This window comes from Rosa chinensis, chromosome 4, assembly GCF_002994745.2.
Source record: "Rosa chinensis cultivar Old Blush chromosome 4, RchiOBHm-V2, whole genome shotgun sequence".
Classification (NCBI taxonomy): domain Eukaryota; kingdom Viridiplantae; phylum Streptophyta; class Magnoliopsida; order Rosales; family Rosaceae; genus Rosa; species Rosa chinensis.
The window spans coordinates 60,289,062-60,304,677 of NC_037091.1; the positions used below are offsets into that span (position 1 = coordinate 60,289,062).

At 37.7% G+C, this 15,616-nt stretch overlaps 2 protein-coding genes across 4 annotated transcripts; both read right to left on the reverse strand.

Annotated features, from left to right (window-relative positions):
- Positions 1-214: 214 nt before the first annotated feature.
- On the reverse strand, positions 215-8,544 carry LOC112197180 (DNA-directed RNA polymerase 1, mitochondrial). Its single transcript, XM_040517970.1, has 19 exons — positions 8,526-8,544; positions 7,536-8,365; positions 6,868-7,149; positions 6,653-6,786; positions 6,459-6,525; positions 6,236-6,294; positions 5,897-6,014; positions 5,617-5,730; positions 5,350-5,481; positions 4,856-5,272; positions 4,342-4,392; positions 3,987-4,057; positions 3,582-3,666; positions 3,178-3,330; positions 3,026-3,100; positions 2,170-2,259; positions 1,885-2,047; positions 1,658-1,761; positions 215-1,217 (listed from the first exon to the last, which is right to left on the reverse strand). The coding sequence occupies exons 2-19, from the start codon at positions 8,334-8,336 to the stop codon at positions 1,107-1,109; spliced, it is 3,027 nt and encodes a 1,008-aa protein (XP_040373904.1). The 5' UTR covers positions 8,337-8,365; positions 8,526-8,544; the 3' UTR covers positions 215-1,106.
- A 1,121-nt stretch (positions 8,545-9,665) lies between these two features.
- Positions 9,666-15,199, reverse strand: LOC112198293 (heat shock protein 90-5, chloroplastic). Of its 3 annotated transcripts, XM_024339386.2 has the most exons (19): positions 14,863-15,199; positions 14,550-14,623; positions 14,308-14,433; positions 14,117-14,210; positions 13,915-13,998; positions 13,644-13,787; positions 13,372-13,488; positions 13,032-13,079; positions 12,876-12,950; positions 12,654-12,758; positions 12,437-12,577; positions 11,931-12,023; positions 11,728-11,805; positions 11,390-11,644; positions 11,059-11,161; positions 10,748-10,922; positions 10,508-10,613; positions 10,204-10,293; positions 9,666-10,109 (listed from the first exon to the last, which is right to left on the reverse strand). In XM_024339386.2, exons 1-19 carry the CDS (start codon positions 15,121-15,123, stop codon positions 9,897-9,899), a joined length of 2,382 nt encoding a protein of 793 aa, XP_024195154.1. In that variant the 5' UTR covers positions 15,124-15,199; the 3' UTR covers positions 9,666-9,896. The 3 variants fall into 3 exon arrangements, with proteins under 3 accessions (XP_024195154.1, XP_040374293.1, XP_040374294.1); XM_040518359.1 differs by lacking the exon at positions 12,876-12,950; XM_040518360.1 differs by lacking the exon at positions 11,728-11,805.
- Positions 15,200-15,616: the final 417 nt, after the last annotated feature.

The following is a 15,616-nucleotide window of genomic DNA, read 5'->3' on the forward strand; positions in this document are numbered from 1 at the left end:
TTGTAAGCTCAGATATTGTAGCTTTGTCAGTAACAAGTAACAACAAATTTCTGAAATTGAATTCTCTATCCCAAAGCTATAGGTCAAATGGAGTCATAAGAGAGAAGGTTTGAAGTCGAAGCAAAGAAATATGAAAAATAGATCGAGATCGAGAGTTCAAAAATGGGAGTATATTGAAGAGTGCAGCAAAGATCGACTGTTCGACGGTGGAGAAGACCGAAAACTGTGAGAAACTTCTATAATGATATTAGAAATGGAAATTTAAACATCGGAGCATAGCGTTTAACATATTTTCTATACAAACTTAAAAGAATGAAAACAAAAAATAGTCATTCATGTTCCCAGTCGCATCTGCTTGTCATCTTCAGCTCTGTTTTCTCAATGGAACACATTTGTCAGAATATTAGACCGCAGACCAAAGATCAGTGGTGGTACTTCTAGGTAAACTGTGCAATGTTCACTTTATATGAAGTATCCGAACAAACAAGAATCGGTACAGGGACTTATTTTACACTTACCTATAAATGAATACAAAAGATTAATGTACAGATCCTAACAAAAAACACTCTGACAACAATTGTGTTGACCATCTATGCATGCAAGCCAATAATAATCATAAACCCACCCAACCTACACTAACCAACTTCGTTGAAATAGAAATCTCCCTAGCGTACATATACCATCGGTTGCCCATCTGTTTGATCAACTCACCAGCATTCTGACAAGGTTGAAGGTTGATCATTTAACGTGCTCTGAATTACACCAACGGAGCTGTTCTTTCAACAAATGCTGCAGGCTGTTGACCATCTTATTTTGAATCCTTACAAATAGCGGATGCAGAAGACAGCCAAGTCCTGTGAGTTATTTCCAGCTACTGTATCTAGATATGTACAAGGATACGAGCAGGAAATGGTTTTCAGCTCTCCTGAACCATCAAGCTCTTTTTTCTTCTTCTGAACCATCTCTCCTTGACAGGGTTCAAAACTCATCATGACCAAACTTGTGTCCATGAATGAGAGTAAAAGTTAAATTGCATCACCTTGATTGGATGACATAGGGAATTGAAACAAGTAGACAGGGCACTGCAAGCAATCATCTGGCTCATACTAGTTGAAGAAATAAGTAGATCTGAGAACCTGTCTGAGATCAAAGTCTCCGCGATCCGGTAAGGGAGGAAAATTAATGGTGGGGAAAGACTTTTGAAAGCTCTCCAACAACTGTAAACATAAAAGTAATAATCAACGAATTAATTAGGCTCACTGAAAGGCATACTTCTCTTTCACTAGTCATACGCCAATAATGTATTTCATTCACAAATTTGAACTTTCACATATCAAACTTCACCAACACCAAGGCAACTAAAACAACGTAAATACAAGAAAATTTTCATAACTATATTTCAATCAAAATCCCAATAACTTAGATTTTTGTCATTCATTTTTCTTTCTTTCTTTTATAATCGTCATTCCTAGTTTTAAAGCAAGCAAAATCTAGAAAATGAAGGCAGATATGGTAAGCCTAACCTAAAGGAAACAAGAATAAGTGTGCGAGCGAGCACACAGACACACAAAAAATAACAAACAAACCACCAAACCAATCAAGGTTTTTTTAACTTTATTTGAAGTGAAAAAAAAATATTTCATGTAAATTAACTCACATTCTCCAGTATTGGTCTCTCGTAGAGTTCAACAAACTTTTCTCTCAGTATCCTATTCATTTCGTCGACGTCACTTGCATGCGTCCAATATGAATCATGTACTCCTGTAATCAACAACAGTATATGGAAATAAAATAATTACATGAGAGAGAATTCAGTAGATAGAGAGAGAGAGAGAGAGAGAGAGAGAGAGAGAGAGAGAGCGAGAATGAGAATTCAGTTGACACCTGCAAAATTTAAGCCTGCCTTCTTGCAGGCAAGAGCAGTCATCATCATGTGGGATCCATCCAGGGAGTGGACAAAATTGGGGGGAAAGGCTGTCCTCTGCCGTTTAACCATGACCTTGTCGGTTTCTCTCTGTAATGTCAGCACCTGAAGGGAAGTCTTAATCTGCATATAATTCAAAGTGGCACCTTCATGAGATACTGACATCAATTTTTTTTTTTCTCTCTCGAAGTCCTATAATAATATTTGGACACATTTCAAGTAATGAAAAGTTGTTGAAGTATTACAAGATGCCTTCCTAATTGGCGGTATGGTTGTACAACAGGAAGTCCAAGGGGTGTGGTCCATCGAACCGGATGATTCTCTGCAGCTATCACCTATTATGTTTGATCACAGCAGTCAGTACTTGTAGATCATATTTAACAACTAATAATTTCAAGTAGAAAATTTTAAAAGAAGCATAAAGTATGATATTTAAGATATTATGCTCCAAAGAACAGGCAGGAGAGAACATCCCTTAATACTTCAAATGCAAAAGAATTGAAAACACATACAAACCAGCATCAACACAGCACCTACAACATTGAAACTTTCTCACATTATGAGTTCCTAATAATGTTCGTCCATAACTTCATCAAGGTTCCCAATCACTCTGTTGGAATCCTACTAAAGCAAGTAAATCTACCCAAAGTTAAGCCTTATATAAAGCTCAATGCACCAGCCATGAAAAGCCCCCATATTTACAGAAGGAAAAGCCTAGCTCAGGAGTTGGGACAAATCCAAGAAGAAAGGGCCCTACCTTCTATGATTTGACCATTTGAGTATAAGCTTTATCTCAAGTGAACCCAAAAATTATGATTCTCCAGAATTGTTAAACAAAATGAGCCCCGGATCTGAATTAAAATTTTGAAAAAGGCCAACCACAAGTTTGGTTCAAGTTCCACCAGATTCTACATATGTCAAGTAAATAGAACTAAAACCATAACTGCAGAATAGATCAAAGTTGACTTTGCTTTGCTCATTAACATAAGTAATTCACATCAACGGAGCTCACTATTCTCCTAACCAGATCCTGCCCTGACACCAGCCGGACCAGGACCAACTACACCATTCCCATAATTTTACAAAGTAAATAAGACAAACCTTCGCACATTCACCAAGCCAACTCATAATACTTCTTGCAGCTTCAAACATCTCTCCTAGGGCAGTCAAGGTGGTCTGTAGACAGCAAATTAATCAGTACAGACTTCAGGATAAGAACAGACACATACTCTATTCAAGTTTTATTCACTTACTCTAGCAGCATAGCAAGATGCGGCAAACAGCATCACGTCATCTGCTATGGTACCGCGCTCCTTTAATCTCTTCTTAATTTGATCGCGTGCACCAATATAAGTAACACCATATACGGAGGTCATTACTGTCTGCTTCACCAATTTACGATTGACCTAAAATTTCAAATTACAAGAGCAAAGTATTAGAAGCATGAAATGAAGCAGTTGGACAAACAAGGACAGAAGAAAATTCTTTTTGTGACAATGAAAGCCAAATTAGTTGTTTAGTAGCAACATCATCAAAACTAAGACAATAAGACAAAACTTTAACAATTTCTGATGTATTAACCTTGTTATGCTGGCTACCAGTTTCAGTGTCCAATAAAAAAATTCATAACAATGCAAATACTAATAATAATATTAACCTCATTAATTAAAAGCCTAGCGTGCAATGAATTTGGACTACTGGCTGGATCTTTCTCTGCATCTGTGCGCATTATATTGAGTACCCTGCACAAAATTAAAAAATGTAGTAGCTAAATCAATGATGGTGTCATTTTCCTATAGAATCAACAGATGTTGATACTTCTTTTGCTCTTTGAACAAAAAATAGATCATTAGGGAAATGAACCAGTCTGCTGGCTCCTAAGATTTCTACATATTTAAGTGAACCAATATTTAAACAAAAAAGAATGAACCAAACTACACAACTGAACAGGAAGGAAAAATTTATAGCTGATAATATATATTTCTAATATATATATATATATATATATATATATAGAGAGAGAGAGAGAGAGAGAGAGAGAGAGAGAGAGAGAGAGAGAGACCTGGCAGCAATTCCTGAGTAAACATCAGCAGGTTTCTCTCCCCCAACAAGATTTACAGCAGCTGCTCCAAGCTGAAAAAGGATGAATTTTTAATAAAAAATGTAAGGACATGTGAGCTATAAAGTATAAACAGTCCAATAAAGAATTCCTGAATTCTTTTTTCCTGGCTGAGAAAGATATTACATTAAAGAAATTAATGAAAAGTGAAAAAATTGCCCCGTTTTGCTTTCTTCTTTCTTTTTGTAGCATTATTAAGTGTTGCATAACTAGTATTATAAATTTAGAATACCAAACTTTAAGAGTGTCCTAGTGCAGCACCCACCTTTTTTAGGTTCTATTTAAGAGAAGTTCATACCTTGTCCCTTCCGAGGGCAGCATAGTGTTGTAAACCATTACATGAACCATCCTTGCAACAGAAAAGAAGAAACTAAGATCAATTTTTGGAGATAAGAAAACCATCAATACCAACTACTAAATTACAATATAGCATAGCAAAGCACAAAAGAGGATCGATAGCCGCCCAACTCCTCCCAACTTCAATAAAAGTGAACGGTTTGGACAAGGAATAAGTGGCTTTCTCAGTATCGCTATTGCTAAAATGCTTGCTTATCTGTCATATTTTCTGATCTGTACCCAGTTTAGTTCCATCCATGCATTTAATCACGTTGGTACCTTACAATTCAGTCCCTAGAAAACTAAACTTTTGCCTATCTTTTTTTATTACAGCCAAAGGAAAAAGTGACTTCTTTTTCAGTGATGCAACTGTACATAACCATGTAGAATTCACAATTTTGGTATTACCTGATCTAAGAGAATGGAGTAATAATTTCTGGCAGATTATGATTTGACTATGCTGAGAAGTCAAGTACCTGGTGAACAGGCATATGAGAAATGGTAGTCTCCGGTGAGGGGCTTCTCAATGCTTCAGTGAGATTAATGCATGCTGCCAAGCATTGGAAAGGATCTTCCGCACCCAACCACCAACGCCTTCCTTCAAGAGGTCTGTCTGCGCAATCAAAAATTTCATCTACATGGTTTTCCGTAAATGCTACTCGATCATCATAGGAGAGCTTGTCAACTCCACCAGCATATAAATTTGCCAGATGTATCTTCAACCAGCGTAAGCCAGATTTTCCAAGACGACGTCCCTCTGCAAACTCCAGGATGCCTCTGCACATATCGGAACCAAGATGGTTTAGATATGGGTGCATGGGGTAGGCACGACCACGGAAATCAAGATTGTGCGGATAGTAGAAGCCTTCCTCGTCCTTCATCTTTCGAGCTACCTGCTCCCATTCAGTGAAAGTCAATATCAAAGTATCCAATCACACTACATCATTTAGCTTACGAGAATGATTCTTACAGAAAGTTTAAGTTCTGTATCACAACGCTGTGAGTGCCTCTCACTATTCTTCTTTTTCACAGCTTTAACTTTCCATTTCCATTTTCTCATTTCTGCCTCATCTTCTGTGTCTGGTTCTTCAGGCAAAGGAACCTATTTAATATGGAAAAAGAAAATCATTTAGTGATAGAAAGAACCAAGATAAAGAAATAATCATTAATCTTGAATTACAGAAATGCAATCAAGTCTCCATAACATGAAAACCAAATTCCAGTAGATGTAACCCACATCTTCACGGTCAACCAAATCAGCAAGACAGCCTCCACTAGCCCATATCCTGTCCACTACACCAAGTACCCTTCTGTTTATCCTCCATTTGGTATTTCCAAGAGTATCCAGGGCCTAATACAGAGAACAATCAAAAGATTAGATGTGCCAAACCATACAAGTCAGAAACCCTGGATTGTGGAAAAGTTTATGGCTGTCTTGTGAGAAACGAGGATGCACTAATACTAAAGACAGGAACAGATAGCACACAGAAACTAAAAGTAATAGATTCTAAGGATACCTCGTAAACAGGTTCTAATTGCTTCCTAGGAGTTGATTTAACAACTTGGCGCTGTTGTTTCGCTCCATGAGTTCGCATAACATAGGATGGTAAGAATAAATATGCTCCTTTATCATACCTGCCAAAAAATAACAATAGGGTTATAAAAATTGGCTAAAATAAATTGTGTTTACCCTAGCTAGTTGCTTGAAATGAACGTCTACCGATAACAAAATACTAAACCAAGGTTGTACTAGTAGTACTACTAGTGCTAAGCAGTTTAACACTTTAACTTATCTAAATGCTGCAAAAATTTGGTTGCAGAAATGAAGACAAGTATATCTGATTTACAGTGCATACCCTGTCCAGTTAAGTGGAGGCACCAACATTGGCATATAAGGAATGACCATGTGCCTTGCCTGGTTGGATAGAACAGATCATTGAAACAAAAAAGTTAGTGGAGCTATTACTCCTCAGAGATACACTGTTGAAAAAGAAAAATGGAAATAGGATAACTGCCCCTGCAGTACTGTCATAAGAATACAAGAAATATTGGTAAACCAGCAAGAACTGTTCTACTTACTGTTTTCTCCATCCCTTTGCGAACTAATGGGTCGCATTCAATAACACCATATCTCCTGTTGGTCTTCCTATTAAAAAAAATTATAAAAAAAAAAAATCACCTGAAGGTAAAATGACAGAGGGAGGGACTGAGAGAGACAGATAATATGAAAGAGGGAGAGAGGTTACGTAGAACAAAGATTGAATCTTTCTTACTGTGCCTCTTTAGTTATAGTCTTAAGAGTATGCATGAATGCCGGGCGAATATCAGGCGGAGTATCTCCTAATTGATCAAGTGCGGGTTGAATATAAGCTGTTTCCATCATTAACTGAATCAATCGACAGCCGACCTGGCAAGTAAAAGCACCAATATAATTTAACAGAAATAATAACAAGATAGTTTGGAATTTTAATCTATCATCGTCACAAACCTTAACATGAGCTTCTTGACCCCATGGCTTTAAGCCGTCTTGTTCCTTCACAATTTCCTTTACTCGCTGAAGCTTCTGCATTTTTAGCAACTTTGTAACCTTTTTCCTCAGTCTTTGTTCTTTGGTTAGTTTTTCTAGCTCCTGTTCTTTGGTTAGTTTCTCTTGCTCCTGTTCGTTGATAAGTTTCTCTTGTTCATTGGTCACAATATCAGATTCAGCTTCAGGTTTCTTAATAGCAATGCTCTTCTTCTTTGTCTTCTCCAAAAATCTGTGTATCTTAACCTGGCACATGATTGCCAAACTACATTCTTATTAACTTCAAAAATCAAAACCAATAGCAAATGGAAACGGAGTCACTAATGCTTAGATAAGCCAGCTGACTGAGTGCTAAATTAGCATGCAAAGCTTTCCATTAGTCTTGGGAGCTCAAAGGACTCTAATCTATGACATTGTGAATCCAAGCAATCCCAGAAAACGTTAGTTCAATTTGTGTGCCTACTAGGAGTTTCTCCAAACATAAAAAACCAATAGCTTTCCACAACGCGAAAAGCTCATACTCCAGCAGACTTGTGACCAACTACATAACTTTTAACTGCAAAAAAGCAACAACAAAAAAAAAAAAAGCAAAGACGAGACTACAAAACAAGCAAAATGCCAAGCTCACAAACCTCATTCTCAAGAGCTTCACCAATTGCACAAGCAGCTTGAACCACCTTGACAGACCCAACTCCACCACTGTTGGTCATCAACAGCCCCATCAACTTATGCATTGTAATAACAGCCATCTTATCGGGCGGCAACAGTTCGAAGAATGGAGCATGGCTGGGTCTGATATGCACCCTCTTACCGGCCCAAGTGGCGGGCTCGGCGGCAATGGCATCCCTCAATGGCTCAAACCACCCCAGAAACAATGACTTCACATAAGGCAAATTGGGCGCCAGCTTCTGCTCACACATATCAGCCAAAAGCTCCTGGTACTCTTTGGCCGCATCTTCCCAAGCCTCAGTCTCAATTTTTAACTGCCTCTTTCTCAGAATGCCATACTTTCCTGCTCCCATTCCATTAACCAACCTCTTGGGCTGCCTCAAATGCGACTCCACCTTGTTCTCCCTCACCAAATCCTCCAGTATTTCCTGAATCTCTTCAGACCCAGATTCCTCATCCGTGGAAGCAATGGCCTCGGCAGAAGTAGCATACCATCTCCCAAACCCACGAGGGTAACTCGGATTCAGCAAACTGGGTCTGCCCAATCCGTCTTCCTGGGACGATGCACCACCAACCTGGCCTAAACCCATTAACGAAGACCCATGATTTCTGCAGACGACGCGAGCCTCAAAATGCCTGCTTTTCCCCAGAAAGCTCGATTCTTGAGCAAGTTTCAAAGCAGAGCTGAATGGAGAGAGAGAGAAAAGCTTGGTCTTTGTTGAAGAAGAAGAAGAAGCAGCTTGTTTGGCTAGGGTTCTCCACATGCTTACCCAAACCCAGTAAAATCTGCAGACTAATAAATGATTAGTTCTGACAAGCTGAATCGAAAAATACAGAGAGGAAATACGATCAAGTACATCAAAACAATGGTTGAATTGGGAGTGTGAATAAATATGAATACGAAATTGGGTTTTGGACAAGTAGAGGAAATGATTTGGGAGAGAAACACCTACAGTTGTTTTGGGAACTGAGCAAAAAATTTTGGGGAGTGGCCGCCTTTAAACCCTGCTTAAACCTACGCTCTCTCTTTCAGTGAGAGAGGAAGCTTTCGGGTTGACCCGTTTAGCTAATTGGGCTGATCCATGATGTTAATTTTAAGTTTCATTATGGTGAGTTTAGCAGGGTATTGAGTTTAATTACAAGTTTTGAGTTTGAACACTGTTCTTAATGAAACTCACTTTACACTCCTGGTTCAAAGACTTTGTGTTTTAAATATTTTTACTTTATTTTTTTAGGGAATCTTTAGTGCACCGATGTACACTTGCACAAACAATAATAGACGGTTGGATAATATTAAGTATATTTTTTTATTATTAAAAAAATTGAGTATGAGAACATCAATGGTTGAGATTTATTAGATCTGTTTAGTACTTTAGTTTACTTACATTACCGCTGTATAGTAAAAATTATCCTATTTTTTAATATAAAAATCAATTAAGTGTGCGCTCTTTTAGTCATCCATGTATGTCATTAATTGTGTGCTTTTTTAGTCATTCATGTGTACCGTGAGCAACTCCAACAGCTTCCCCATATTTAGATTTTTCTCTACTTTAGGGAAAAATAAGGCTCTTTTGCTCCAACAGATTCCCTATAATTATCTCTATTTTAGAGAAAATGATGAAAGAGAAAACCAAATTCCCTATATTTACAGCAATCTCTAAAATTTAAGGAAGAATATGGAGATTTTAGAGATTGATGTAGAATAGAGAATCTGTTGGAGTTGGAGAAGAAAAAGATGCTAAAGCTTTGACTTTTGCTTCTCTATTATACAGAAATTATAGGGAAGCTGTTGGAGTTGCTCCAATTTGACCAATTTTTGGTATCTCGGATCTTACTGCTCCGATTTGACCACTTTTGGTATCGAGTACAACAGTCGACGATGTTGATTACAGCAATGCATAGTATCTGCTGACCACGAATAAGCTTGAACCTAAAGTGGCCAAGTCTAGATATAACAATAGATGCCTTTCATTTTTATTCTAGTCCCTATTACCATTTCTCCCCACTCTTCATTAAGCCTAAACCATGTTTCTGGGGGGGTTGATATGCATTGAACTAAATTCTCATATAAACAAAAAGAATTTGCAAAAGGGTTATTGAAATTCAATGCTTCAGTAGACTTTTGATGGAGAAAACGCACACATGAGCTTATAAAGGACCTCTTAATTCATTCTAGGACCCAATACGTGAATTTATCAGTAGTAACCATCATTATTTTTCAACAAAAGCAACACCTTTTTCCCCATCCAAACTTTATGCTTCCTAAACACTAAGGAAATAAATACTGCCAAAATTTTTGTAATAGATGATTTCAGTAAACACATTTATTCACTCCATGGATCGCTCTCTGCCCTCACCTCTGATGCTTCAACTACTTCTGCTTCAGAGGCTTCGCCAGCGCTTGCATCAGATTCTGCGGCATTGTCATCTGCTGCCTTTCCCTCTGCCTCCTCATCTTCCAGTCTACCCCATCTTCCTCCAAGGGCCATTGCCATCATCTCATATATCTTGTTTCCCAACTCAGCTGGGCTGTCGGGCTGCAATCATTAATGGTTTAAAAGGTAAGGATCACATTAAGCTAGTTATGATTTCTTGATGGCTGACGAAAGTAAAAGGAGAGTTTGCCCTTACAGTGAATCCACTGGAGATCAATGCTGTGTCAAACAAGAGGGCTACAGCTCTCTTGGCATCAGTGCTCTCAGGGGCGTTCTTGCAAGCAGCCTGTGGTGGAAACAACAATAGTCAATTGTCAATCCAGTAATTTTTGAAACCCCATACTTTCTCCAAGAATAGTTGTAGTTATCCAGAAACATGAAACCTTTTTTCTTTCAATTTTCTTTTTCATGCTTTTCATACATTGGAAATATGTTTAGGTGAGGACTCAGTCTGTAATGGCACTACTTTATTACAAACTAACCAACAGAGATGAACTTACATTTAGGTCCTTAATGATAGGATGATCTGGGTTAATTTCCATTATTCTCCTGCCCCTCATGAACTCCAAACTTGAAGTATCTCCAAGTGCCTGGGCTTTCATCAATCTGTAAAAGCAAAAAAAAAAATAATAATAATAATAATAATAATAATTAATTAATTTTTTTTATCATAATCACGAAAGGGAAGGCAGCTATTAACAGCACTGGTCTGAATATGTATCATTTAAGGCAAAATCTACCTTTCCATATTAGCAGACCATCCAAACTTGCCCGAAACAAGAACACAAGGAGATGAGCTTAGACGCTTCGAGACTTGGACTTTTGCAACCTGATCACCAAGTTGTTGCTTTATCCAATCACAGAGCAGTGTGTATTCTTGTTTAGTCTCCCTGTCCTTGACCTCATCCTCATCACCTGGTTCATAAATTTTGGGAATTATGAGAAAGATAATGAGACACGTGTCAAAATTCAATATAGTGAATTAATTTTCCAGAAACATTGTTTACATGCTGAATCAAGTGCTGAAAAACAACAGGGAGAAGGTACTGACCAAGTTCCAAATCTTCCTTGCTAATGTCCACAAACTTCTTCTCTTTGTAGGTTTGTAGGTTCTGGATCGCCACTTCATCAATAGGTTCAACTAAATACAAAACCTAAGAAAAAGGATCAACATCAGCAACCTGGGGAGACATAGTCACCATAATAAAAGAGGGAAAAAAAAAATTGAAAAGGTGAACATATCATCTTGTCTTTTCTATCACTAGCTTGCAAACTGAAAATTCTATCACTTGCAAACTGAAAATTGTATCACTAGCTTACAAACTGAAAAGGTGAACATATCAACATTATTCCTTACTGATCAAAGTTAGCATGATACATACCTCAATATCTTTCTGAACCAACTTTTCCAAGAATGGAGCACTTCTTGCACTTTTCAGACTGTCTGTTGCCAAGTAATAGATGGCATTCTGGGTCTCAGGCATGTTTTCAACATATTCATCTAAACTCGTCAGTTCTTCCTCACTTTTTGAAGTGTAAAACCGCAACAGAGGTGTTATGCGCTTGTGATTTCCAGAGTCCTCAATACAACCCAACTTCAGAAACCTGCCGAAGTTCTCCCATAACTTCTTGTAATCCTGGGATCATGTCAACAATTTTCCAAGTCAATATCGATTTTCAGCTGGAACAAAAAGCTAACATATAAATAGCTTCCACCAACCTCTTTATTTTCACTTTCAGAGAGTTCTTGAATCATGTCGAATGTTTTCCTTACAAGTCTCTTTCTCATAATTCTTACCTGAAATCAGTTGGCATAAAGTATGAACATAAGTCATGTTCCCTACAAATCTAATCACATAAGAACTGACAAACAGTATCAATATGGAGATGCTCTAAAAACTTTAGCAAAAATAGTGGACTTACAATTCGACTTTCTTGAAGAATCTCTCGGGAAACGTTAAGAGGAAGATCATTTGAATCCACCACACCCTTTACAAAGCTCAGGTATCTTGGAAACTGCAAAAAGGATAAATCAGTATACTGCAGTGGCAAACAGTATTTTGAGATAATAAGCATGTGGATGTGCATATAATTTACAATAAGATAAATTATACGTATTTAAATAAAATAGACTATCAAAGACCATTAAAATAGCCCCACTGTCAACAGACATCTGATCACAACTCTGTATTAATGATGGATAAAACAACAATACGGATCAAAAACAACAAAGAACAAGAAATACCCTATTGCCTCCCATTAAACAGTCAACACAAGCATACTCAATATACAAGTTGTTATTCCATCACAAAATAAAATCACAATATGGACTTAATGCTTAACAAAGAACATTCTGAACATGAACCAAAAAGAAGAACCAACTCAAAGGATTCTCAAATTCGTACAGTTTCTAGTATGGAGAAACTTACTAGTTCACCATCAAAATCATCTGAGATAAAGACCCTCTTCACATATAACCGAATGTTCTTTGTTTTTGGATTTGCTATATCCTCATTGTTCATTGGCGCCATCCCAGGAATATAAAGAACACTCCTGAATTCCACCTCACCCTGCATAGATATCAAAGTAAAGTTAGCATCCAAATCGGGCTATAGTTTCCACACACACACAGAGTCATTTCAGTACCTCAGTGGTGAAGTGAGTGTAAGCAAGTGGATCCAAGAACTCATTAAATGTTTTCTTGTAGAATTCATTGTACTCATCTTTTTCTACTTCCTTTGAACTCCGCATCTGCAAAAAGCAAAACAAGGTAAGACATATGAGAAGATTATACATGAACATTAGAAAACAGATCATACTGAATCTATATTACATGTACCATGAAATCAATAATACCATGGAACTCACCCATATAGGCTTTGTTTCATTGGCTAATTCCCAATCCCAATACTTCTCAGTTATAGTCTTCTTTTTCTTCTCACCCTGATAAACAAGTACATAAAGCTCAATGCAATGTTTTCTAAGAACATATATTGCCTACATTTCAGATTGCATGTCAATTACCTCGGGCTTTCGTTCTTCTCCTTCCTTTGGTTCTTCCTCCTCTTCAACCTGCCAAAAGTTTGAACTTAGTGCTGGCGAAAATGCTAATTGACTCATTTTTTGGTGAACGGGTACACATGATTTTTATAAAGAGACACAAACTTGAGGATTATTTTGTAAGGTCAACACAATGAAGACCTTATCAAGAGAGTAACATTTTGAAGAAATATTAATTTTCTGATTACCTCCTTTTAACTAGAAAAGAAGTAACAATCTAACCATTAGAAAGAAAATAAAGTGGAACTATGAAATCTGCTATATTTATAAAGGGGAAAATGTTTGTTACAAGAAGAAAACAAACCTCAACAGTCCTTGACTTTTCTTGCCATGTGTAGATGGGGAAAGAAACAAATTGCGAGTAATTCTTCACCAAACTCTGGATCCGGGCAGGCTCTGAGAATTCATACTTGTCATCCGGCTGCAAGAAGAAAAATATAAGATGGTCATCCAGACATAATGTTGAAAAAAAGAATTGAATAAATAGCTGGACACACATTCATTGGCCAACAAACAACACAGGCAGATGCAAAATGACCAAATGTCATGAAATGAGAAATGAAGGAGGTAAGGTACCCTTAAATATAGTTTGATCTGCGTCCCACGGCTAATGATATTTTCTGGATCAGTTTCTTCCCTAATCACATAAGAGCTACTCTCAGCAGCTGATTCCCAGACGTATTGCTTGTCTGATCTTGGGCTTTTTGTAGAAACAACTACCTGATTTGCACAATATGTAAAATAATTAGCAACTGCTCAAGACAGTCATCCAGACTACAAGCTCAACTAGGAGCAGATAGTTTTGACAAGGCATAAAACTAAAATAAGTGTGAAACCAAAACTGCACCTTGTCAGCAACAAGAAAAGCAGAATAGAACCCAACACCAAATTGACCAATCAAACCATTGTCTGCACCAAGATCCTTATTTTCCTAAAAAAACAGAAGAGCGAAAATAAGATTCAAAGTTGAGAACTAAGATTCAAAAGCATCAATGAACAAAAACAAGATTCAGTAGACTGCAAAACAATGCATTATGAGAGAGAGAGACCTTCAGAGCAGTCAAGAATTTTGAAGTACCACTCTGAGCAATGGTACCAAGGCAATCAATGAGTTCCTCTTTCGTCATCCCAATACCGGTATCCCTAAAATTCAGACACCAACATGTCAATAATCTCCACTTATCCATCAAGGAACAAAATAGACTTAACAATCAACTTACAAAATTAAGAAGCAACATACGTTATAGTGATAGTCCCATTCTCTGGGTCGGGTTTGATGCGTATCTGTAGCTCACCAGCATCTCCAAGCAGCGAGGGCTCAGTCACACTCAAAAATCTCAACTTGTCCAACGCATCACTTGCATTACTAGAACATCATAACAAAACAAAGTTAGCATATCAACAAAACCATAATGCACATGTCATTCGATTCAAATTTTATATATTCCCCGAATTATCAAGGTCTAGGCATATTCAGCTTACCTAACAAGCTCTCTAAGGAAGACCTCCTTGTGGCTGTATAGACTGTGCACTATCAAATCCATTAGCCGACTGACCTGTAATTAGTTTCAAAGTCCTCAGCTTTCAATTCAAAACTCATAAACTAAAATCTCAAAAGCAAAAAATGAAAACGAAAACTATAAACAGTCCCAACTATGAAGAAAGTCCCATAATTTGAACCAAATGCATCCATTTTGATTGCCCATATAACAATAACACCACAAATCATCTAAAAGCCAAGACCTTTCAGAACCCAAAAAGAACCAAACTTTAGTACAAACAGAGAGAAACCCACCTCGGCTTGGTACTGGAATTCCTCACCGGGCGTATTGGCGACCTCTTTCTCGGCGACCGCCGCATCGCAGCGAACAGTGACCTGCCTATTTTGGGTCTCAAGCCTCCACTTCAAACCACCGCAAGCAAAGCCCTTTCTGAGCCCATTTTGGGGCACAAAGGCACTTCTGAGGTTCAAGACCTTGTTGGGGTTTCTGAGTGTTAAGGAAGGAAGTGAAGCAAGAGAGGCTGTGGATAAGCTTCTGCTCAGGACTGGAGCCATTGAGCCCTAAATTCAGAAGGTGTGTTGGGGTGTGTCAAGTGTTTTGGAGTGTAAAAACCCTTTGTGACTTTGTGAGGGTTTAACACTTTTTTTAAGTAGGGGAGAGGAGGAGGGTTCTAGAAACAAGAAGACAATGCGAACAGGAGGTGTTTTGTTTGGACTCGTGACCATTGTTCTGGGAAATTGTAAGGCCTAGATGCTGCCATATCAGCAACCCACAATATCCTCTTCATTTTTCATTTTTTTTCTTTTTCTTTTTAGTTATAGTACCAAATTTGAGCAGAAATTGTTTTAGGTGAGCTAAAGTTCTGATGTTAACATTCTGAAAATATGTATTTTATGGTGCCAACTGTTGTAGTTGGTTGCACCAGATTTTTGGTTTGAGTCATGGATATGTTGTTGTGTTTGCTATTTGGTCGGCGAACATGAGTTCAATTGGTGAAATTCACTCTTATTTCCGTCTAATAATTTTTAGTAAGTTCAAGTTCGAATA

What these genes read in the sequence shown, in the direction of transcription:
- LOC112197180 (XM_040517970.1), bottom strand. Translation starts at nt 8,336, where the DNA reads ATGTGGAGAACCCTAGCCAAACAAGCTGCTTCTTCTTCTTCTTCAACA. An exon ending in ACTATAACTAAAGAGGCACA is followed by an intron (nt 6,526 to 6,652) that starts GTAAGAAAGATT and finishes TTTTTTTAATAG; the next exon opens with GAAGACCAACAGGAGATATG. An exon ending in ATTTGGTTGACCGTGAAGAT is followed by an intron (nt 5,482 to 5,616) that starts GTGGGTTACATC and finishes CATATTAAATAG; the next exon opens with GTTCCTTTGCCTGAAGAACC.
- LOC112198293 (XM_024339386.2), bottom strand. Translation starts at nt 15,123, where the DNA reads ATGGCTCCAGTCCTGAGCAGAAGCTTATCCACAGCCTCTCTTGCTTCA. An exon ending in AGATCAAACTATATTTAAGG is followed by an intron (nt 13,489 to 13,643) that starts GTACCTTACCTC and finishes TTCTTCTTGCAG; the next exon opens with CCGGATGACAAGTATGAATT. An exon ending in TGATCTCCAGTGGATTCACT is followed by an intron (nt 10,110 to 10,203) that starts GTAAGGGCAAAC and finishes TAATGATTGCAG; the next exon opens with CCCGACAGCCCAGCTGAGTT.